At 43.8% G+C, this 25,621-nt stretch overlaps 1 protein-coding gene across 1 annotated transcript in view; it reads right to left on the bottom strand.

Moving 5' to 3' along the window:
- The window catches only part of CCDC170 (coiled-coil domain containing 170), an 80,462-nt gene that overhangs the window by 3,410 nt on the left and 51,431 nt on the right, over positions 1-25,621 (bottom strand). Inside the window, 3 exon segments of the mRNA XM_073337669.2 lie at positions 16,225-16,461; positions 20,288-20,530; positions 21,389-21,562. Of these exon segments, the coding sequence (XP_073193770.2) occupies positions 16,225-16,461; positions 20,288-20,530; positions 21,389-21,562 (654 nt within the window).

Genomic DNA, 25,621 nt, shown 5'->3' with positions numbered 1-25,621 from the left:
GTAAAAATGGCCCAGGTCTACATAGTCACTTTTCAGAGTTTAATCACACTTTAATAAAAGCTATGAGGCAACATTCAGACATCTTCTGTCCCTGATTAGATTTTCTAACCAAGATAGTTTAGCACTAAGGGGAAGGAGAAGCATCAGCAGATGTGCCTAAACTTGCAGCTTCTAACTTCCATATTTCCTGTGGCAGGCTGCAGCCCTTGGCCAACCTCTCCCAGCTAGTTCCCTTTAAATTACCTTCATCCAGCTCCAGCTGGCTGGCAGCAAAAGCATTTCAAACAAAGTAGAACTCAAAACAACATCTTTATGAGAAGTAAGGAATGGTGTCCCTAGCCTCTGTTTGTCAGAGGGTGGAGATGGATGGCAGGAGAGAGATCACTTGATCATTTCCTGTTAGGTTCACTCCCTCTGGGGCACCTGGCATTAGCCACTGTCTGCAGACAGGATACTGATCTGGATGGACCTTTGGTCTGATCCAGTATGGCTATTATTGTCCTTTCCACCCAGGCATCTCTGCTTTTACATTCTTCAAATCTTCCTCTACCACTTGCAGGACAGGTCAACCCACCTCACTCCTTTCTCTCCTGTGCCAGAAGAGGCCAGAAAGTAAACAATCCTTCTTCTCTAAGATCCCCACATTATGATGGAACAGCCAGAGTATATATTGCCCTCCTTCCCAGAACTTGTCCTGATTGGCAAGGAGGGGATCCTACTTCCACCCTACACTAATATGTCATGGTCCCAGACCCTTAAGGAAACAATAATCTGGGTTTTTCCCCAGACACCGAATTTTACCCTGAGACCATTTTCTTTCCCCCAGCATCTGCCTCTGCCATTTCCTAGGCCCTCATCTGCTCCAGAACTTCTGGAACCTTAAAGGGGCATGTCAAGGGTCAGGGTTTGGCTGGCCTCAGTCCTCACTACTTCTTAAAGGGGACAGACCCTCCTGTTATGTTACCAATATTGGTCTTTGAATAGTGAGCTAGGTGATTTTGCTGTTGGGATACTAGATGAATTTCTGTCCTCATGGGCAAATGTGATAACCTACCACAAGACAATTAAAAGAGAGTAAGAGGGAGAAAGCCTTCCCCTCCACAATTTCTAACTGGTTTATTTATTTATTTATATTACCAGCAGTACATAGAGGTCCCAACCAAGATCAAAGCCCCGTTGTGCTAGAAAGGGTACAAACACAGAATAAGCTATACTCAGGCCCTCAAAATCTAAACCCCCTTAACTCACTGACAATTAAGTTGTAAAACAGAGTGGAAACAAAAACAAATACACTCCCAAAATACCCTGGTTAACCCCCGCCTCCGAATGGAATCCAGAACATTAAGGTTATTGTAGCATAGCTAAACCAAATTCAAATTAAGAAAAAACAAGTGCAAAGGCCAGATCCTGAAGCCTTTAGTCAGGCAAAGTCTCACTGAAGTCAGCAACAGTTTGTGTGACAACAGACCGAGTGAAAAGCAAGTACAGACCTTCAGTATTTACAGCTAAGTTCAGAAAAATAAATGAATCAAATCATCATAAAGTACTGAGGGATCTTAAGGATTCAACCTGGTAATATCTGTCCTAAATTAGGTCCAAAAGCTGTGAAAGAAAGGCTATAACAATAGGCTAAACAATGCAGCACTGGAGGGGCCTCATATTTCAAAGTGCTCTTCCCAATGACTTCAGAGCCAAGCCTGGAGGCAATAACTCAGAAGCTGTGGCGGAATGCTGGAGCAGCATGGTGGAGCATTAGCTGGATTTTTTTAAAGGGCTCATTCAAGGTTGGCTCCAACAGGCTGGTAAGCTGGCATTTGTCAACCAGGACCTCAAACACATTTAAAAAGATATCTGGAGCTCCCATGTAGTCCTCCAGCTCTTGGATCCATGAGCCAGTTGGCCAGGGAGCATCCAGCAAGAGTAGCTCTTCATGTTTCTCCTTTCGTTCCCCCATTAACATCCTGAAAGCTCCTGATCAGATTATTTCCTTCCTGTAGAAGAAAACTAGAAGAGGCTCCTCTAGCATCAAGCTTTGGCCAAGAGGATTCACTCAAGAGCCACAGGGGAAACTCTTCTCCCATGGGATAAATACGATGCCGCAACAGCACTTCCAGTCCCTGCTGACCAACATGCTCAAGACTCAGCTTGGTGCATGTTTGTTGTTCTCTGTATCGTAGCTGAAGTTTTTCATCCTTTTCCTTTATTTTTCAAATCTTGCCTTCATTTTTTGGGAGGCAATTCCACAGTTAGAAGCCAGTTAAGGAACATGTGAGTATGCATGGTTTAGCATTGCTAAATGCCAGAATGAAGGGAAGCCACAAACTCTCAAGGTATGTCTACACTGCCCTGCAAACCACAGAATTGCTGATGCGGGCCAGCCATAAGTATTTTATTGTAGCATGAATATACGCTCAGTCTAATAAACTGCTTGATTTCAGCCAGTGGAAGATGCACATTAAAGGATATATGGAAATCTCACTCTTTCCTTTCTTGTCATGGAGGAAAATTACTGGCATAAATGGCTACATTTGAGGAACGGTAAACATTTTAGGAATTTGGAGTACTCACATACTTCATATCTAATCCACCCATCTATCATTTTCTTGGCCATCCTCTCATTCTTCGCCTGCAAACTTCATACATGCTCAGATCATCTTAGCCTCCTCCTTACAGCTTCTCTGATATCATACACTTTGGTCTCACTCCTGATGACATCATTCCACATGTATACCCAAAAGGTCACCCCCTCACTGGCCTCAAATATATCATTACAATGGCTTTAAGTCTTCTCAAGTGCCTCTCTTTGGTCACCCATGTCTGTGATCCATACAGAAAAGTTGGACTTACTATGGTTTGTATAGTTGTCCATTAAATAACCTGAATAACTGTTTATCATAAATCACACACACTTATCTTGCTCCAGACTTCCCCTGCACTCAGCAGCCTTGCTTTCAGTTCTCTGTCAATTTCTCCATTTGCTACTAACAAATCATGAAGGTACTTAACCAGAAACCTGATCTAGGCACAGGTCCTCAATGTTAATATTCATCTGTCTTGGCTCTGTGCAAGTCAACTACAGGACTTCAGTCTTTGTTTTACTCATTCTGAGGCCATACTTTGCTAGTTCCCTGTTCCAAGCATTGATTGTCTGGATCAAATCCTCCTCACTATCAGCCATTAGTGCAATATCATCAGCACAGATGGTACCTTTGCTCTCCTATGAAGTTTGTCACAATTATGAATACTAATGGACTAAGCACTGATCCCTGGTAGAGCCCAACCTTCACCTTGAAGCCCTCCATTACCCAAAGGGCGTCTGCTCTTTTTTATCCTGGTACCATTACACAAACCCATCACCATCTGGACAATATCCTCTGTTATCCCAGAGAATCACAGCAAAAGTCCCAGAAGTCACCTAGGTAGTATGCTGAATGCTTTTTCCAAATCGAGGAACTCCCAAGTGTACTCGATGTTTCCTTCCAACTTCTTTTCCACCATTTGTTTAGCAATGCATATACCACCTGTTGTTCCTTTTCTAAAACCAAAATTTAGCCTTTCCTAAAACGGGTTCCACTATTGATTTAGTTGGGGATTGGTCCTGCTTTGAGCAGAGGGTTGGACTAGATGACCTCCTGAGGTCTCTTCCAACCCTGATATTCTGTGATTCGGCAAATGTGGCTATCTATAATTCTCTTAGTTTCATGCAGTGGGACAACATAATTCCTTGGTACTTTGAACAGTTGTGTATCTCACCGTTTGTTTGTATATCAGTACCAGTATGGACGTTCTCCATTCTCTTGGCATTTTCTTCTCTTTCTAAACTGAGTGCAGAACTCATCTGAGCCAGCATACACCAATTTCTTTCAAGTCTTTGATCATCTCTGCCATGACTTTGTCCGAAGAGAGGGAAGAGCATCTTTGCCAGCAGGCTGGCTAACCTAGTGAGGAGGGCTTTAAACTAGGTTCACCGGGGAAAGGAGACCAAAGCCCTGAGGTAAGTGGGAAAGCGGGATACCGGGAGGAAGCACAGGCAGGAATGTCTGTGAGGGGAGGGCTACTGCCTCATACTGAGAATGAGGGGCGATCAGCAGGTTATCTCAAGTGCTTATATACAAATGCACAAAGCCTTGGAAACAAGCAGGGAGAACTGGAGGTCCTGGTGATGTCAAGGAACTATGACATGATCGGAATAACAGAGACTTGGTGGGATAACTCACATGACTGGAGTACTGTCATGGATGGTTATAAACTGTTCAGGAAGGACAGGCAGGGCAGAAAAGGTGGGGGAGTAGCACTGTATGTAAGGGAGCAGTATGACTGCTCAGAGCTCCGGTACGAAACTGCAGAAAAACCTGAGTGTCTCTGGATTAAGTTTAGAAGTGTGTGCAACAAGAGTGATGTAGTGGTGGGAGTCTGCTATAGACCACCAGACCAGGGGGATGAGGTGGATGAGGCTTTCTTCCGGCAGCTCACGGAAGCTACTAGATCGCATGCCCTGATTCTCATGGGTGACTTTAATTTTCCTGATATCTGCTGGGAGAGCAATACAGCGGTGCATAGACAATCCAGGAAGTTTTTGGAAAGCGTAGGGGACAATTTCCTGGCACAAGTGCTAGAGGAGCCAACTAGGGGGGGCGCTTTTCTTGACCTGCTGCTCACAAACCGGGTAGAATTAGTGGGGGAAGCAAAAGTGGATGGGAATCTGGGAGGCAGTGACCATGAGTTGGTTGAGTTCAGGATCCTGACGCAGGGAAGAAAGGTAAGCAGCAGGATACGGACCCTGGACTTCAGGAAAGCAGACTTCGACTCCCTCAGGGAACTGATGGCCAGGATCCCCTGGGGGACTAACTTGAAGGGGAAAGGAGTCCAGGAGAGCTGGCTGTATTTCAAGGAATCCCTGTTGAGGTTACAGGGACAAACCATCCCGATGAGTCGAAAGAATAGTAAATATGGCAGGCGACCAGCTTGGCTTAATGGTGAAATCCTAGCGGATCTTAAACATAAAAAAGAAGCTTACAGGAAGTGGAAGGTTGGACATATGACCAGGGAAGAATATAAAAATATTGCTCGGGCATGTAGGAATGTTATCAGGAGGGCCAAATCGCACCTGGAGCTGCAGCTAGCCAGAGATGTCAAGAGTAACAAGAAGGGTTTCTTCAGGTATGTTGGCAACAAGAAGAAAGCCAAGGAATGTGTGGGCCCCTTACTGAATGAGGGAGGCAACCTAGTGACAGAGGATGTGGAAAAAGCTAATGTACTCAATGCTTTTTTTGCCTCTGTTTTCACTAACAAGGTCAGCTCCCAGACTGCTGCGCTGGGCATCACAAAATGCGGAAGAGATGGCCAGCCCTCTGTGGAGATAGAGGCGGTTAGGGACTATTTAGAAAAGCTGGACGTGCACAAGTCCATGGGGCCGGACGAGTTGCATCCGAGAGTGCTGAAGGAATTGGCGGCTGTGATTGCAGAGCCACTGGCCATTATCTTTGAAAACTCGTGGCGAACCGGGGAAGTCCCGGATGACTGGAAAAAGGCTAATGTAGTGCCAATCTTTAAAAAAGGGAAGAAGGAAGATCCTGGGAACTACAGGCCAGTCAGCCTCACCTCAGTCCCTGGAAAAATCATGGAGCAGGTCCTCAAAGAATCAATCCTGAAGCACTTGCATGAGAGGAAAGTGATCAGGAACAGCCAGCATGGATTCACCAAGGGAAGGTCATGCCTGACTAATCTAATCGCCTTTTATGATGAGATTACTGGTTCTGTGGATGAAGGGAAAGCAGTGGATGTATTGTTTCTTGACTTTAGCAAAGCTTTTGACACGGTCTCCCATAGTATTCTTGTCAGCAAGTTAAGGAAGTATGGGCTGGATGAATGCACTATAAGGTGGGTAGAAAGCTGGCTAGATTGTCGGGCTCAACGGGTAGTGATCAATGGCTCCATGTCTAGTTGGCAGCTGGTATCAAGTGGAGTGCCCCAAGGGTCGGTCCTGGGGCCGGTTTTATTCAATATCTTCATAAATGATCTGGAGGATGGTGTGGATTGCACTCTCAGCAAATTTGTGGATGATACTAAACTGGGAGGAGTGGTAGATACGCTGGAGGGGAGGGATAGGATACAGAAGGACCTAGACCAATTGGAAGATTGGGCCAAAAGGAATCTGATGAGGTTCAATAAGGATAAGTGCAGGGTCCTGCACTTAGGACGGAAGAACCCAATGCACAGCTACAGACTAGGGACCGAATGGCTAGGCAGCAGTTCTGCGGAAAAGGACCTAGGGGTGACAGTGGACGAGAAGCTGGATATGAGTCAGCAGTGTGCCCTTGTTGCCAAGAAGGCCAATGGCATTTTGGGATGTATAAGTAGGGGCATAGCGAGCAGATCGAGGGACGTGATCGTTCCCCTCTATTCGACATTGGTGAGGCCTCATCTGGAGTACTGTGTCCAGTTTTGGGCCCCACACTTCAAGAAGGATGTGGATAAATTGGAGAGAGTCCAGCGAAGGGCAACAAAAATGATTAGGGGACTGGAACACATGAGTTATGAGGAGAGGCTGAGGGAGCTGGGATTGTTTAGCCTGCAGAAGAGAAGAATGAGGGGGGATTTGATAGCTGCTTTCAACTACCTGAAAGGGGGTTCCAAAGAGGATGGCTCTAGACTGTTCTCAATGGTAGCAGATGACAGAACGAGGAGTAATGGTCTCAAGTTGCAGTGGGGGAGGTTTAGATTGGATATTAGGAAAAACTTTTTCACTAAGAGGGTGGTGAAACACTGGAATGCGTTACCTAGGGAGGTGGTAGAATCTCCTTCCTTAGAGGTTTTTAAGGTCAGGCTTGACAAAGCCCTGGCTGGGATGATTTAACTGGGAATTGGTCCTGCTTTGAGCAGGGGGTTGGACTAGATGACCTTCTGGGGTCCCTTCCAACCCTGATATTCTATGATTCTATGAACTTGTTGCTTTTCTGGATGACATCTTCAGCAGTGCAGCCTTGACGTTTGCCTCTGACAAGTCAATAGATATTCAGTGTAACCATAGTTGTGTCAGTCGCGGGATATTAGACAGACAAGGTAGATGAGGTAATGTCTTTGATTGGACCAACTTCAAAAGCTTGTCTCTCTCACCTACAGAAGTTGGTCCAATCAAAGATATTACCTCACCCACCTTGTCTAAGGTCAATAAACACTTCAAGAAAATCAGCTTTCCTGCTAATGAATTGTAGCAAGAAAACAGGAAAATGTTTGTTCACGAAAGAGGTGAAAAGAGAACTGATTGTCCTGCAGAGCAAAATACATTATAACAAGCTGACCAAAGAGCAACATTGCTTCCCTTGCAAAAGTGCTGAACAAGAGACATTGATTTTTATTCAGACTATTTTAACAAAGTCACAGGTCAAACAAAAGCAACATAAGGAGGAGTGCAAATATATACTGAAATATTTCCTTAATTCTACAGTATGTCTTGCCTGGAGCAGAACTACACATTTCTGCTCCTAATTTGATGCACTGCTGTATGTGTTTCATGAACATTTATTAAAATTTTGTGCTAAAATATTTAGTGACTAGAAAAAACACAATGAAAATTCTGCTTCAACTGTGCAAACAATCATCATCATCATGATGACAAATCTCCAAAGAACATGGCCTTGTTGCAAATCAAGCACCACCTGGGTTTATCTCTGGCAAGGAGTTTGAGTGGTCTGGCTGTATATTCATCACTGTGTATGTCCATCACTGGCAATCCTGTTGTGTCACCAGAGCTTTTGGTGGCCACTGAACTCTGGCCATGTAGCCACATTCCTTGGTACACACTTCAGAATTCATTGGTTTTCCATTCTTATATGTCCATACCAAGAAAGCCGCCAAAACTGAACTGGTGCTGATAGAGGGATTGATGGATTTGGCTTTGAATATCCTTGTCAAGGGTCCTTCCCCACTCTGAACTCTAGGGTACAGATGTTGGGACCTGAATGAAAACCTCCTAAGCTTACTTTTACCAGCTTAGGTTAAAACTTCCCCAAGGTACAAATTAATTTTACCCTTTGCCCTTGGATTTCCACTGCCACCACCAAACTTTATCTGGGTTCCTGAAAAAACGTAGTTTGGAGACGTCTTTCCCCCCAAAATCCTCCCAACCCTTACACCCCACTTCCTGGGGAAGGTTTGGTAAGAATCCTCACCAATTTGCATAGGTGACCACAGACCCAAACCCTTGGATCTTAGAACAATGAAAAAAGCATTCAGTTTTCTTACAAGAAGACTTTTAATAGAAGTAAAGAATCACCTCTAAAATCAGGATGGTAGATACCTTACAGGGTAATTAGATTCAAAACATAGAGAATCCCTCTAGGCAAAACCTTAAGTTACAAAAAAGACACACAGACAGGAATATTCATTCTATTCAGCACAGCTATTTTCTCAGCCATTTAAAGAAATCATAATCTAACACATACCTAGCTAGATTACTTACTAAGTTCTAAAACTCCATTCCTGTTCTGTCTCTGGCAAAAGCATCACACAGACACGGACCCTTTGTTTTTCTCCCTCCTCCCAGCTTTTGAAAGTATCTTGTCTCCTCATTGGTCATTTTGGTCAGGTGCCAGCGAGGTTACCTTTAGCTTCTTAACCCTTTACAGGTGAGAGGACTTTTCCTCTGGCCAGGAGGGATTTTAAAGGGGTTTACCCTTCCCTTTATATTTATGACAATCCTGATTTCTGATTTTGCCCTGCCACTTGATATGGAACAGTTGGTGGAGATCACAAGAATCAAAAACATCAATCTGGTGTTCTTCAGCTTTCTTCAGTGCCCACATATCACTTTTATACAGGAGACTTGGTATAACTGGTTGTGATGGGGTGGACTAGGCCCAAAGGCCCCCTGCTGGAGGCCTCAGGGTTCAGCCACACCCATCCCAGGAAAGAAGCAGTGGAGAGGTCCTCCAAGCAGGCTAGTGTAGCTACAGGGGAAGTACCCAATCAAGGCCCAGGAGGGCCATATAAAAGGAGCTGCAGAACAGAGCAGTAGTTAGTTGCTGCATGAAGCAGGAGAAGAAAGGTGGCTGCCTGGAAGAGCACAGGACTACGGACAGCTAGGTCAGCTGGTAGGGACCGGGGGAGCAAGAGGCTCCTGGCTGGCTGCTAGGGATTGAGTAAGGACTGAGCCTGGGGCTCAGAAAGATAGCATCTCCAGGGCGGAAGCCCTGGGGATACAGCCTCACACCAGACTTGGAACACTTAAAGACTAAAGCCGAAGGAGGGCTAGAGAGAAACACCATCAGAGGGGTACTGAGATAGGCTCTGTGGACTGTATACCCCAGAAGGGGGTTGTGCTGGCTAATGTGCAGACAGTCACTCGGCCGAGTCACTGAAAACCCTCCTAAGAACCACTGAAAGGGGTCTCCAGACCGAAATAATGCAGACACGCCCAATCAGAAGGGGGCACTCGCGAGAGGTGGGTGCCAACCCCTTTACACTGGTTCTACAGATCTGCCACTTTGAAGCAAGTTTGATGTCACTATGCCCTGGATAGGACACTCAAGGACCCAAAACATGGCAGCAGCTGCTGCTATAAGAACATCCGCATCTTTCCGGCATCCTCCTTTGAAAACAATGCAACAGGGAAAATAAAAGCAGGACCGTTCTTCTGAAATATCACAAACTGAGACTAGTATTATACTCTGTCTGAACTTTCATGTAAGGCTTTCTTCAGACACAACGAATTCTTTAGACACAATAAACCCTGCATCTTGGCAGGGGTTTAGACTAGATGACCCTTGCGGTCCCTTCTAACCCTATGATTGTATGATTCTATTATTTCAAACTTATCACATATATGCACAATCCTAAATTTCACTTCAGCCAGTAACGATTTTCATTAATAATTAGAGAATAATAATCTCTTTATACTCTATTTCTGATGCAGAAATAAACAAATTCACGTTACACTTTCTTTACCCTCAGCCCAAGAAGAAAGTTGAAAAGGGTCTTATTCAGCCATGGAGAAGAGAAAGAGCCACAGGAATCTTACCGCACACAGACCAAAAACTGAACCAAGAACTGTGACATTTACATTCCTATCAAAAATTAAATATCGCATTTCAGTGCTTGAGCTGAATCAATGTCAAAATAAAATATATTTGGGATTTTCTTTGTGGTTGATTGTGTATAAAGGCTACATAGGGATCTCAACAATTGCTTTGAATGCTCTTTAGACTGATCTTATTAAGATGCATTTTATTAAATCTAATATAATCTAAGTATTATTCTTGAATATGTAGCAATATCAGCTAAAATTGATATGTTTTTTCTTTTCATAGTGCAAATACAGAGCTTTAAGAGATTACAGGTGCTGGGGGTGGTGGGGGGGTGGGCAGCAGCACGTGGCTTGGGACCCCCTCTGGTGCTTGGGGAGGGGGGGTGTTGGTGGGGTTGGCAGACTCCCTACCCAGTTCTATGTGTCCCTGAAGCTCCTAGGGGCAGGGACGGCCAGAGGGTCTCTGCGTGCTGCTCCCGCCACAAAAGCCAGCTCCGCAGCTCCCAATGGCCAGGAACCGCAGCCAATGGGAGCTGTGCGGGTGGTGCCTGTGGGTGCGCACAGCGCTTGGAGCCCCCTTGGCCCCTCTGCCTAGGAGCTGCACGGTCATGCTGATGGGAGCCAGGGAGCCCCGCACCCTGAGGTAAGCGCCACCCTCCTGCCCTAGCCCCCTCCCCCCCACACACACACAGAGTGCTGCTGCTGCTGGCCCCTGCAGAAGTCATGGAGGTCACAGAGAGTCACAGAATCTGTGACTTCTGTGACAGACACAGCCTTATTATACATAATATTATCTCAGCATGCTCCCACACCCTCAAGCTGTGGCCTCAGTTTTCAAATATATTTTTGCCCTAACTATGCTGCAGCCTCTGTTCCCTCCACACTGGTTCCTAAGCCCAGCCTCCTTGTCCAACCAGTCTCAGTCTCCTCTTTGCCCCTCCCCAACCCTAGCTCCTTGTCCACTCTCAGTGTTCCCTACCCCCAGGCAACTGGCTCCCACTCGCCTAGCCATTTCCCTCACTGGATCTAGTCCCAGGCTCCCCTCCCCATAAGCTCCCAGTTTCTTTGTCCAGCCAACATCAGACCCAGTTTCTCTCCTCTCCCTCCAGTCCAACCAGGCTCCTTGTCGCAATCTACTCTTTTTCCCCTCCCCCCACGTCTGATGTTTGTCTCCTCTGTATTCAAATCAGATGGCTTCCTCCTCCACACTGTATGGGTGGCCCAGCAGTAGGAGGCGGCTCACTGGGCGCACAGGAGAGACAGGCTCAAAGTTCCAGTGCCTGGCCCAGAGCAACTGAGAGAAGCGAGTACGGGAAAAGTCCAGTCTGGGCTGGAGCATGCTCAGTCACTCTGTGGGGATGGTGCATGTGCAGCCCAGTCACAGTGGCAGCCATGAGAGGCTCCAACGTACTCAATGCGGATGGAATCTTCAGTGATTTTTAGTTGCTAAAAATCTAAGAATTCTCTACTGAGCATGTGTGAACTGAGATTTTTTCAAACATTTAGCCCTTCATGAAAAACTGCCCAGATTTGGCAGAGACAGCAAAAGGCTTGTTCCTTAACATAAAGGGCAACTCCTTGCTAAATTTCAAGTCCCTGTTTCAAAGCATGGCGGCATTACAGCTTTTCAAAGTTGCCAGAATTCTTTTTTTTAAAACATGAGCAAAACAATCATTTTACCTAGCTTTGTTCCTGGAAATGGGTGAACTGTTTTAGCTGAAGTTTTCCCATAAATTTCAGCCTGAATGGTTAAAGTTTGACAATGTAATAGGCAACTCAAAATGGTCTTATAATGGGAAGTGTTGGGAAACCTCAATAATTGACCCACCTGTAATAATCAAACACATGCAATATGTAGTAGCAATAAATGCACATATGTGATTTGCAAAAATGTAGTCAGTGGCTTTAATTTTGCACCTTCCAATGACCTCTGCGCTCTCATTTTGGATTCCAGGATAACAGTATAAAGCATTTATTTATATCTAAACCTTGGAGGTTCATGAAGTATCAGATCTTAATGTCACAAGAGCCTTATATCAGGACTCACGCAGCTGAGTTCCCTCAGGTGAGCCTGGGTCTAGCTGCTTCAGCCTTCAGATGATAGCTTAAATGAACCAAGAAGGGCTGTGGAAGGATTGTCTGATTGGCTGGCTGTATCAATTGGCTGAAAGGAACAAACAGGTCTGCATTCACGCTCAGCAGCAGATTGCTGTTTGCTCAACACTTACACCCGCAGTTGTGATCACGCCTGGGCCTGCCTCGTTTCCAGCCTTGTTCCTGTCCTCTCCAGTCTGCCTCAGCCCTACTTTTTTGCCTGGCTTCTGACTCTGCCTGTGACTCCTGGCTCTGGTGATGATCTTTGGCTTGATTCCTGGTTCCTAACTCCAGCTTTGGCCTGTGACTCCTGTCTCCAGCTCTAACTACTAGGTCAGACTACCCAGGTCCTGGTCCTGGTCCAGCAACCCCACCCAAACAAGAGGGCTTTGTTCAGCTTTTGGGATGGGCCCCCCTAAAGCCAATGCAGTGCTGCAGGCCATTAGTGATTCAGACCCATCGAGAACCAAAGTTTCCAATGCCTGACAAGCTTGATGGTGACCACAGAAAATTCCATCAGTTTTTAAATCAGTGCCACCTCTTGTTCCTGCTATGCCTACAGTTGTTTTCCACCACCTATACCAGGATGGGATTTCTTAGCCTGCTGTCCAGGGAACGGTTGGTCTGAGCTTCCCCACTGCCTGAGAAATCCAGTGCCCTAATTGAGACAGTTCAAGGAGTTTGCCCAAGCCATGATGGTGATCTTCAACCATCTGAATCACAAGCACATAGTAGAATCCAAGTTCCAGATCCTCATGCAGGGATGCTGGCCAGTTGTTAACTATGCTGAAGATGTTCAGTGCCTGGTGACACAGAATGGAACAAGGTCCACTGTCACCCCTAGGTCCTTTTCCGCAGAACTGCTGCCTAGCCATTCGGTCCCTAGTCTGTAGCTGTGCATTGGGTTCTTCTGTCCTAAGTGCAGGACCCTGCACTTATCCTTATTGAACCTCAGATTTCTTTTGGCCCAATCCTCCAATTTGTCTAGGTCCCTCTGTATCCTATCCCTGCCCTCCAGCATATCTACCACACCTCCCAGTTTAGTATCATCCGCAAATTTGCTGAGAGTGCAATCCACACCATCCTCCAGATCATTTATGAAGATATTGAACAAAACCGGCCCCAGGACCGACCCCTGGGGCACTCCACTTGACACCGGCTGCCAACTAGACATGGAGCCATTGATCACTACCCGTTGAACCCAACAATCTAGCCAACTTTCTACCCACCTTATAGTGCATTCATCCAGCCCATACTTCTTTAACTTGCTGACAAGAATACTGTGGGAGACCGTGTCAAAAGCTTTGCTGAAGTCAAGAAACAATACATCCACTGCTTTCCCTTCATCCACAGAACCAGTAATCTCATCATAGAAGGCGATTAGATTAGTCAGGCATGACCTTCCCTTGGTGAATCCATGCTGACTCTTCCTGATCACTTTCCTCTCATGTAAGTGCTTCAGGATTGATTCTTTGAGGACCTGCTCCATGATTTTTCCAGGCACTGAGGTGAGGCTGACTGGCCTGTAGTTCCCAGGATCCTCCTTCTTCCCTTTTTTAAAGATGGGCACTACATTAGCCTTTTTCCAGTCATCCGGGACTTCCCCCGTTCGCCACGAGTTTTCAAAGATAATGGCCAATGGCTCTGCAATCACAGCCACCAATTCCTTTAGCACTCTCGGATGCAACTTGTCCGGCCCCATGGACTTGTGCACGTCCAGCTTTTCTAAATAGTCCCTAACCACCTCTTTCTCCACAGAGGGCTGGCCATCTATTCCCCATGTTGTGATGCCCAGCGCAGCAGTCTGGGAGCTCTTGTTCGTGAAGACAGAGGCAAAAAAAGCATTGAGTACATTAGCTTTTTCCACATCCTCTGTCACTAGGTTGCCTCCCTCATTCATTAAGGGGCCCACACTTTCCTTGGCTTTCTTCTTGTTGCCAACATACCTGAAGAAACCCTTCTTGTTACTCTTGACATCTCTCGCTAGCTGCAGCTCCAGGTGCTATTTGGCCCTCCTGATTTCATTCCTACATGCCCGAGCAATATTTTTATACTCTTCCCTGGTCATCTGTCCAACCTTCCACTTCTTGTAAGCTTCTTTATGTTTAAGATCCGCTAGGATTTCACCGTTAAGCCAAGCTGGTCGCCTGCCATATTTACTATTCTTTTGACACATCGGGATGGTTTGTCCCTGTAACCTCGACAGGGATTCCTTGAAATACAGCCAGCTCTCCTGGACTCCTTTTCCCTTCATGTTAGTCCCCCAAGGGATCCTATCCATCCATTCCCTGAGGGAGTCGAAGTCTGCTTTCTGTGTCAGATCAAGGCCCACAATTTTTCATGTGCTTCTGGCACAAGGTTTTAAATTCCCAGGTGTAGAGCTCCTTACCTCATCAGCATACCACCCACAGATCACACCAATGGACGGACCAAACCAGATCTTAGAGCAGTACCTCTAATGCTTCCTGAATTATGACCAGCATAATAGGGTCTCCCTGCTGCCTTGTGCAGAGCTGGCCTACAACAGTTCGATCCATGCCTCCCCCTGACAGAGACCATTCTATGGCAATTGCAGCTTCCATCCCTGCTTTCACGCAGCATTGACCACAGACTCCCTGGTCACCCATCTGCATCACCTGCAACAAGAACTTATTGAACAACTGGAAGCCACCAAAGTAACCTAGAAGCATTATGACAATAGCAGCTTCCAGGATGCACCACACTTTAGTGTCAGGGACAGGGTCTTTATATCATCTCAGAATCTGAAATTAACCCAACCATCAGCTAAGCTGGCTCACCAATACTTAGGTCCATTCGATATCCTTGAGCAGATCAACCTGGTGACACTCAAGCTTCAATGACCAGAGTCAGTGAAGACCCATCCAGTGTTTCAAGTCTCTCTCCTAAAACCTTACCTACGTAACCCCTTCTTTGGTTAATCCAACCCACCGCTGCTGCCCATAACAGTCCCTGGACAAGAAGAGGACCTTGTCTGACAGATTCTTGACTCCAAGCAAGTTTAATTGCTTGGTGTACTAGGACGACTACGGTCCTGATGACCAGTCATGGCAGCCAGCAGAGAACGTTCATGAATCAAGATTGGTATGTGATTTTCATTGGGTCCATCCGAAAGAAGGTGCTCCTGCCAGAGGGCTACTGTCAGGAACCCTGGCATTGAGTTCCCTTGACAGAGCCTAGTGCTAGCCAGCTCAGCATTCAGGAAGGTTAATGAGCCCAGCTGGGCTGCAGCAGAATTGCCTGATTGGCCGGCCCACCTAATTGGCTAAAAGGAGACAAAAATGTCTGCATTTAAGCTCAGCAGAAGCAGCAGTTTGCTGGCTGTTCAGTGCTTACACCCACAACTGCTATCTCTCCTTTTCCTGCCTTGTTCCCAGCCTTGCTCCTGCCTTGTATCCAGTCTTGGCTCTGGCCTTGCTCTGGTCCTGCTCCAATCTGCTCTTGCCCTGTTCTGATCCGTGCCTGGTTTCTGGTTCCGGCTCTGACCTCTGACTCTGATTACTGACTCTTGGCTCTGGCTCTAGTCCTTGGATTGATTCTTGGTTCTGACTTCAGCTTTGGCCCAGGACTCTGGCTACCAACTCTATCCCTGGCATTAACCACCAAGCATTGCTCAGGTTCTAACCACTAGATCAGACCACCCACGTCTCAGTCCTGACACCTGGTTTGTTAACCAAAAAAGTTACCTTTGATATATTTTAAAAATATTTTTGAATTGTCCATGAATCCATTGCCTATACATGGCAAAATAACTAGGTTTTACTGGCTGATAAATATGAAAAATTGAATCAGTAACAAAGAAGTTGGAGTTCTAAATATTTTTTAATCTAACTTCTCCAAAACGTGGTATGAACTGAACACTTAGTGGCGTACAGTGACACAAAAAGTCTTATTTGGCATTCTTTTGGGATGAGTTGCATAACTCTGATGACTTTGCCACTCTTCAATAATGCAGCCATCTCAAACTCATGTCAGTAAAACCTTAATACTAACACACACGTTTTCAGAATGGCAGTATAATTCGTCCAGATACCAAGTTCTCAGTTTCCAAATGGCATCTACCAATTGTCTATCATATTTATACCTACCTGCCTTTCTCTTTTTGATACCTCTGCCAGGATTGTTTTAAGCGCCTTCAGTTCACTGGTAACTGCTTCTAGCATACTCCTGGCCCTTTCTTTATCCTCCTTAGCTTCATGCTCCGTAAACTGTAATTCAGATTTGACACAGATCAGCTGCTTCTCAGCCTTCTCCTTCATCTTTTCCAGCTTGCCTTGAGACTTGTTTAGTTCCTCAATGGTTCTAGTCTGCTCCAGAGTTTTGACCTAAAAGATCAACGATTAGAGGACTATTAAGTTCTTCACATTGCCATTTATAAGAACCCAATAGCGAAGATGGCTATTCTAGAATGCTTTTTTTTTCTGCTGAGCTGAAGATAGCTTTTTGCCACTGTAAAGCAACAAACATTTTCACAAGAAATTCAGAACTAGTGAAAAGCTAAAACTGTGTTTCATTTCAGTTCAAAACTTTTTCTCCCAGGTTTGACAGAATAAATTTTCTGAGGACAACTAAAGCAACACACATTGGAATGTGTTCAACTGTAGCCATGTTGGGTATTCCACATTCCATAACATTAACTCCAAGTGTTCTGGACATTATTTACAGATGCTATGTAGTACATACATAGAGGTCAATGACAGATTCCAAAATATCACAGATCTCTTGACTTTATTACACTGCTTTCTTTGCCACACAGACAGATTTCAGTAGTTCACCGTTAACATATGTTATTATACTTCATAATTAGTGTTTCGTGTTTTCAGTTTTTACTGATTTACACCTGTTTATCAATGTACACTCTCTCTCTCTCTATATATATAGAGATATACACACACACAAACATACATACACACACACACTTTACTTATTTTTGTTAAACACTAACGCGTTAGGCGATTGTTGTGTCCTGCAGTTCTGAGACTGAAGCAATTCTACAGTGTAAAACACAGAACACACTCACAGTGGCAGTTGGAAAAATTAAACAATGTTAGTATTGTACTATGATTGGCTCACAAGGAGACGCTGCCCACCTATTTCTTTGTGTGCGCTTAGTGCAGCACTGATATTTAAACAACCAATCCTCCACAGATAAAGATAAGGTAAAAAGGTAAACCTGGGGTGAAAACGCAAATCTATACCTGAACACCAACAAGAAAATCAGTGGTTAGAAATTTTCAAGAAAATCAAAGACAGGAGTGAAGAGGATGTCTTGTGCTGCGAGTACTGCAGAGTTGAGGTTAGTGCTCACGCTAACAGAATAAAGGAGTATGTTGAAAACAAATGACATAAGAAGCTTAAAGAAGAAAGTGAGCTGTTGGGTAAACAGTCAATATCAGGAGCTTTCTTTCATTAACACCCTAGTGAGAGGACGCAGTATGATTGTGCCACTGAATTTGTGCGTGCTTTGTTTCACCAGACAGCTGCTGTTAATTGCTAAGGGGCCTATTGGTGACTTTGTGCAACCATACTGTCCAGCAGCAAAAACCATTCCTAATGCAGACAACCTCACTGGTAAATATCTGAAAGAAAATGACAATGCTTTAGAATCTAAACTGATGGAACGAATTGATGGAAATGTTGTGTCTAGGCTGATTTTTGAGGAGTCTCCTCATACCTTGGACTGTCCAATTTTTGGCCTTTTGTTTTTGTTTTTTGATTTCAAAGTGAATAAACTTGCATTGTTTAGTGCTAATGTGACATTAGTTGACACCCACTTTGTTGAGGCAGCAATAACTGATACGTTTGAGATGTACCAACTAACTTGGGAAAACGTGGCACAGCTAACACAGATTCTGATTCCTACATGGCTAAGTTTGCATGGGAAATTAAACTCAACCAGTAACCAGAGATGCTACCTATTACCTGTCCTGCTAACCTGATTAACATTGCGCTGTCAGCAGCTATTGCTATAGAAGAAATTAAAGAGGTGAAATCTTACATCATTGGATTCGGGGTTATTTCAAGCATGCAAACAAGTTGAAGGCTTTGTTTTACACAGTGCAAGATGAATGCAGAGCCAACTGCCAATTACCTACCCATTATGCCATATCAGTGGATGAGCTTGTACTTCACTGCCTGTTATGTAAATAATGTGTGGACTGTGCTAATATGTCTCATAGATCATACTGAGTTTGTTGGTTCTAAAGCAGAAACTCTGAAGAGACTGGCAAATAACCAAAATTACTGCCAGATTCTGCCCACCAAGGTAATGTTCATTGTTGAAAACTTAGAATCACTGGATGACAAACACAAAAAACACTTTTTTTCCCTCTGACTACTGCCAACGTGATTGCCAATACAGACAATTACCAGATCCTGACAACCAAAATCTCATCTGAATTAAGCATAAAAGTAGCAGGAGAAAAATACAGTGAGAAAACCCAGCTGCTTCTGGAAATCCTTCCAACCCCACAACATGAGAAAACCAAAAAGCGTTCCAAACCTTCAACACCGTGCTCAGCAACAAATGGGAGATGACCGTGACCCATAATCTGAACCCCAAAGAGTTTGGTGCTGAAGATTCTGTTTGAAATGTCATCCAGGTGTGTACCCCTTCCTCTCAAGGTGTATGACTGTTATGCTAGTGTTTCAATGATTTGCCACTGTGATAAATAAAGTGGGGGGGAGGTAGCTCCATTTGATGGACCCCCAGCCAGCCAGTTAGCTATAAAATCCCTCCTGGTAGCTGTTCTTTACTTGCTTTACCTGTAAAGCGTTAAAAAGTCCCCCAGGTAAAGGAAAAATAAGTGGGCAACTGTCCAAAAGAGCCAATGGGAAGGCTAGAACTTTTTAAAATGGGAAAATAAATTTTCCCTTTGTCTGTGGTTGCTCTCTCTGGGCTACAGGACCCCGGCACAGCAATGCTATAAGCAAAAATGCTGTGTAAGGTTTGAAACAGATATGAAAAATTATTTTCCATACATAGCAGGACTCATTGGGATAGGGAATGTTTAGGTAGACATGATCAGGTTATTTCTTTATTTTGGCTTGTGGATCTCCTCTGTGCTAACCCCAGATGCTTTTGTTTGCTTGCAACCTTTAAGCTGAACCCCCAAGAAGCTATTTTGAGTTGCTTAAGTTTTGGAATTTTTTAAAATCTAGCAAAAGCCTAAAGTTCCAGGTGTATTTTCTTTCTTTTTGTTAAATTTTAAAATTTACCTTTAAGAACAGGATTGGATTTTTGGTGTCCTAAGAGGTTTGTGCATATGCTGTTTGATTAATTGGGGGCAACAGCTAATTTCCTTTGTTTTCTTTCTCAGCACTTCCCCAGAGGTGGGGGTGAAAGGGCTTGAGGGTACCCCACAGGGAAGAATTCACAAGTGCTCCTTCCTGGGTTCAAGGGGGTTTTTTTGCATTTGGGTGGTGGCAGGGTTTACCAAGCCAAGGTCAAAGAAAAGCTGTAACCTTGGGAGTGTAATACAAGCCTGGAGTGGCAAGTATTAATTTTTAGAATCCTTGCGGGCCCCCACCTTCTGCACTCTGAGTGACAGAGTGGGGATTCAGCCTTGACAGCCACTAAAGATAAAATTTCAAATTTCCCTGAAAAGGGAATTTACTACCTACATGAACATGCCTAACTCTGACAATGTAAACTGGATTTGCTGGCTTTTTGGAACAGTCATCAAGACACACTTCCCAACTTCAACAAAGTGGCACAGCAAGCCCTGGGGTCTATTAATACAGAGCGCTTACTTTCAAAGTTGGACTACCTCCAAGACAGCAAGAAGCTCAACATGAGCGAGGATACTTCGAAGAAAACTATGCGAGTGTACGTAAACCAGGATTTCTTGAAAAAATATTAGCTCAGAGAGACAAAAGATACCTTTGTACATAAAAAAGTTTTAATTATACTGTAGTAAAATGTGTATATTACGAACTTTTTTTTTCTTTTTTCCCTGTTTAATTATTTTTAACCCCATTTCATCCTGGTTTTAATGTTCGGAAAACACCAACAAATTCCTGGAATTATTTCTTACCAAAAAAAGCTGAAAACGTGGAACACTATTCATAATATAAAATGAGCTCCAATTGTATTCAGCCTTTTCCCTCCACTGGTAAACAGAAACGGTAAAATGTAACCAAGTTACCCACTTTCAGTTCATTGGTGTCAGACAGTTTGGCTTTGAGGTCAGTGTTAGAGTCTCTTGCCAGGCCCAGCTCCTTCTGTAACCTCTCCACCTTCTTATGTAACTTTCTGATGGTTAGGTTTGCCTCATCTCTCTCCACAGCCAGGGCTGTGCGCACTTGCTTCTCCTCTTCCAGCTGGGATATTTTCTGCCGCAGAAGGTTCATATGCAGCTCTTTGCTCTCAAGCTTTTCTTTCTGAGCTTTCAACTAGTTTAAAGAGAACAAGGGGATTTCAAAAAACAAACATACACCCAACTTTAACAGCAATTACATGAATGGATTGTCATTGTAAGTTTGGTCCTTCTGAAGCACATTTCTGTAAGTCTGACCTTCTCATCGTTTCCTGCAGAGCGCCGTACAACTCTGCTCTGGCCTACATAGGCACTTCATCTCAATCTAATCACCCTATATCTCACCTCTTACTACTTCCCTGGGCCACCTCCACCGCTCCTTCTATTTTACTGCTTACATGTTGAACACCGACCCTATCCTATACTTAAGCATCATGCATAACACCTAAGCTTGCTTTTTTACAATTACCAAACATATGTAATCCTGCAGGTTAGCCTAACAGTTGGTGAAGAGCTCAACCACAGCAGGATGGCTGATAGTGTTTGAGTCAAACCAAACACATGTAACAGATTTCAATCAATGACATCATAGCTGTGTCTGGAAGTTTAATACACCAAAAAGATCAAGTATTTACTAAAGTACTAGTTCAGTTTTATTAACTTTAGTGAATGTGATTTGCAGACTGTGCCAACGAAAGGATACTTCTACATTTAAATATTTTTGGTATGCTCTAATAGTAGTATTGTTGTTAGGAGGTGTTCAGTTGACCTACTTTTTTATTGTTGTTTTACTATGCAGTAATTTGCTCTGGGTTGCAAACATATTTATCATCTCCTCTTTGGAAGACAGACTGTATCTTTGTATGTGTTTGTACAAAGTGGGGCTTTGATTTTGTTTGGGGTCTCCCTGGCAGCTACTTTAATGAAATATAGTAATAATAATGCTCTTCTTTATAACAGATGGAGATGATGAACTCAGCCCTCCTTTACCGACCTTCCTTTGTAGGTTGTTCGCATTAGTCTTGTTTTCAATCACTGCATCACTTTCCAGTTTGACCAACTGCTCTGCACGGGCCAGAATCACATCCAGACTCATATCGAGCCCAATTTCAGCTGCAATGCTGTCCAGCTTCATTTTATCTGAAAGTTGTTCCAGAAATTTAAGATACTGAAAAAAGAAATGGGTAAATGGGAAGAGAAAAGGAGTCATTTAGAGCCCTTAAAGAATCCAAACCATTTTCCTCTATGCTGGCAGCCATCGAAGTACAGCCAACCATCACCATTTCAAAAACATGAAGCACACACTTAGTATCCTCTTACAGTTAATACAACTCACATATTTCTCAAACAGATCTCTCTTCATAGGTATTTGCTAGAAAAGAGTTAAACCTATAGTATTTAGTAGTTTAGTGACACCAGGGATCCTAGAAATGTTTGCCACAGAAAATCATGGAATTTGTGTTTTTACAGAGAATCTCTAGTTTTTACATTTTGTGAAAAAATAAAAATATATACAGTGGAACCCCAATTATCCAATCTAATTGGGACCAGGGCCAGATTGGATAATCAGGAGAATGGGTGGGGCTTGGGCTCTCAGCTTAAAAATTGTAAATATAATCAATAAAACATTGTGTTCAATCAATACCTATCTATATTGTGGCTAGGGACACTAGAGTTCAGCATTTATTTAAATCGCGGAAAAACACAGATTTTTCTGTTTCTTTTTAATTAGAGAATTTGGGGAGGGGTTATCACAGCAAACTCGGATCCTTGGTGATAACCTACCATGATACCTGCCAAGCACAACTGATCTAATAGGTAGACTGCAAGTCAAATTTGTATTATACTGTCACACATGACATTGCTGTGTAATATTTTGTTTAATTGTTCTGGAATGAGAAATGACATTTTAAATACAATTAGATTTTGCCCCTATCTTATACTTTATCTATGATGAGGTTTGAAACAACATGAATACTTCCTGAGATAACTGTACAAAAACAAAACCAGAGACAGCAGATCAGAGGTCAGGTGTTAGGAGAGGGTACACAGAGGATGTGATGGTGGACTGAGGAGCAGCACAAACAGTAGGTGGAAGAGATCTACTGATTCAACTACTGGATCTTTCTTAACCTTCTATCCCCTTCTCTGTGTGACTTCTTCCAGGATCGCCTGCAGTTCAGGTGTAAAGAGACAGAGCTGGAGGTCATCCCCAGGTTCAGAGGACTCACTGCATTGAATATTCTCCTCCTAATCAGACTACCCAGGCTGTGACCAATCTGGTATGGACATGGTTGACTTGCTCATCAAATGGTGTGTCTTGGGGAAATTTCTAACCTGGCGGAGGCCATCCCTCTCCAGGCAGCCCACTTTCAGTTGCCTCTTACGACATGCAGGAGAAGCAGTGGGCCTATTCTGTCCCTGAACCCACAGGGGACAGAATAGGAAAAATACACCTGGCACCTCCTAGGAATCTCTGAAATCAGATGGAAGAACTTTGGAGAGGCACGAATGGAAGAAGACCATGTACTCTATTACAGTGGAGAGGACAAACATGTCAACAGCATAGGATTTCTTGTCCATAAGGATATCAAGAATTCAGTATTAGGATGCCACCCAATATACAGCAGGCTTATTTCCATCTGTCTAAACGCAGTACCATTCAATATCACAATGGTACAAGTCTACGCCCCTACAACAGACTATGACGATGAGCAAATTGAAGATTTTTATAATCAGCTCCAAAACATCATTGATAAGGTACACAAGAAAGATCCTGATTGTAGAAGGAGATTGGAATGCTAAAGTGGGTACTGATGTACAGGCAGATTGGCGAGATTATTGTGGCCCTTTCTGTAATGTGGTAACCAATGATAGAGGCCTGAGACTTTTGGAGTTTGCCAGCTATAACAATCTGGTTCTTGCAAACACATTAGGAGTACTTAACGCATCCATACAATCAACATGGCATGCACCTGGTGGTTTACATCACAGTCAGATCAACTACAACACGGTGCAAAACCAATTTCGTTCTGGGATCAACAGAGCTAAAAGAAGGAGCTTCCCATGTGCTGATGTTGGAAGTGATCACAACTTTGTGATGCTAAACTTTTGGCTGTGGCTAAGGAAAACTGTTAGGCCAAAGTTCACCAAAATCAAGTTTGACTTAGAAAGACTTAGAGACCGAAGCATTGCAGAGTCATTCCGAGCAATGATCAGTGAAAAATTTGCTCCGTTGCTTGTTCTAGAGGAAAACGTAGAAACAATGACCAACAATTTCAATGCTGTAATGAATGAGGCAGCAATGGACATTCTTGGGAACCACTGTAAGATAAAACCTTGGGTCACAAATGAAATACTACAAATATGTGACATTAGAAGAGAACTCGAGAGACAAGAACAGCACTGATAAATACAGAGTGATTGGCAGAAAGATCAAGAAAGGAATGAAGGTGGCCAAGAAGATATAGATCAAAAAAACAATGCTCTAAAATTGAAGAGAGTGTATCAATAATAAAAATAGCAAAAGATTTCACGAAGGAAAGATGGACCAAAGCTAACAAAATTCAAGAAAAAGAAGGGAACAACCTTCAGAAGAAAAGGACATCATCAATAGGTGGACAAATTACTGCTTTGATCTATACAATCACCAGGCAAATGGAGATATCGTAGACAGCCCAGATTCAGAGGAGGATGACTTTCCAATACTGCATGAAGAAGTGGAGACAGTTGTGAAATCACTCAAGAACAGAAAGATTACAGGTATTGACAACATCCCAGCTGAACTGATGAAATTTGGAGGAAAAATAGTAATAGATGTACTCACCAAGATCTGCAACAAGATCTGGCAGACCGGTCAGTGACCCTCCACATGGACACAGTCACTAATCATCACTCTGCCAAAGACAGGCAACCTGCAATTGTGTCAGAGTTACCGAACTATAAGATTAATTAGCCATCCGAGCAAAGTAATGCTGAAAGTCATATTGAACAGCTTGAAGCAAGAAACAGATATCATCGCTGAAGAACAGGCTGGCTTTCATGCTGGAAGAAGTACCAGAGAACAGATTTTTAATCTTCACGTTCTGTGTGAGAAGTACTTACACCACCAGCAGGACCTCTACCACGTCTTTGTTGACTTCAGTAAGGTGTTTGATAGAGTATGGCACGAAGCTCTCTGGACAATCATGAAGAAGTACAGTGTCAGTCATAAGCTTATTCTTACTATTGAATAACTGGTTTCAGAGTAACAGCCGTGTTAGTCTGTATTTGTAAAAAGAAAAGGAGTACTTGTGGCACCTTAGAGACTAACCAATTTATTTGAGCATAAGCTTTCGTGAGCTACAGCTCACTTCATCGGATGCATACTGTGGAAAGTGTAGAAGATCTTTTTATATACACACAGCATGAAAAAATACCTCCTCCCACCCCACTCTCCTGCTGGTAATAGCTTATCTAAAGGGACTATTACCAGCAGGAGAGTGGGGTGGGAGGAGGTATTTTTTCATGCTTTGTGTGTATATAAAAAGATCTTCTACACTTTCCACAGTATGCATCCGATGAAGTGAGCTGTAGCTCACGAAAGCTTATGCTCAAATAAATTGGTTAGTCTCTAAGGTGCCACAAGTACTCCTTTTCTTTTTATTAAATAACTGTATGCCAAGGCCAGCAGTGCAGTTCTCATCAATGGCACAATAGGAGAGTGGTTTCGTACCACTGTTGGAGTCCGGCAAGGCTGCCTTTTTTCACCCACACTGTTCAACATCTACTTGGAGTGCAAAATGACTGATGCCCTGGAAGATCACATATGCACAGTCAGCATTGGGGGGGGGGTGAACAATCTCAAATCTTTGGTTCACTGATGACATTGATGGCCTGATAGGCAACAAAGATGAACTTGCCAACCTTCTGAAACGAGTGGATGAAACCTCTGCAAAATACGGTTTGAAAATCAGTGCAGAGAAAACCAAGCTGATGACAAACATGATGGGATCAGCTCAGATATCACTGTCAGTGGACAAGAGCTGGAGACAATGAAACAGTTCATATATTTGTAGGTAATCATCACTGATGAAGGATCAAAGGCAGAAATTCTGGTAAGAACTGCACAAACAGCAGCAACAGTGGCAAAGTTAAAGCCAATTTGGAGGAATAAGAACATCTCTCTGGAATCCAAACTGAAACTGCTGCACGCACTGGTCATCTTCATTTTTCCGTATGCGTGCGA

The sequence above is a fragment of the Lepidochelys kempii genome, chromosome 3 (genome assembly GCF_965140285.1).
Source record: "Lepidochelys kempii isolate rLepKem1 chromosome 3, rLepKem1.hap1, whole genome shotgun sequence".
In the NCBI taxonomy this organism is placed as follows: Eukaryota; Metazoa; Chordata; order Testudines; family Cheloniidae; genus Lepidochelys; species Lepidochelys kempii.
This window is presented reverse-complemented; position numbering and strand designations above follow the sequence as displayed.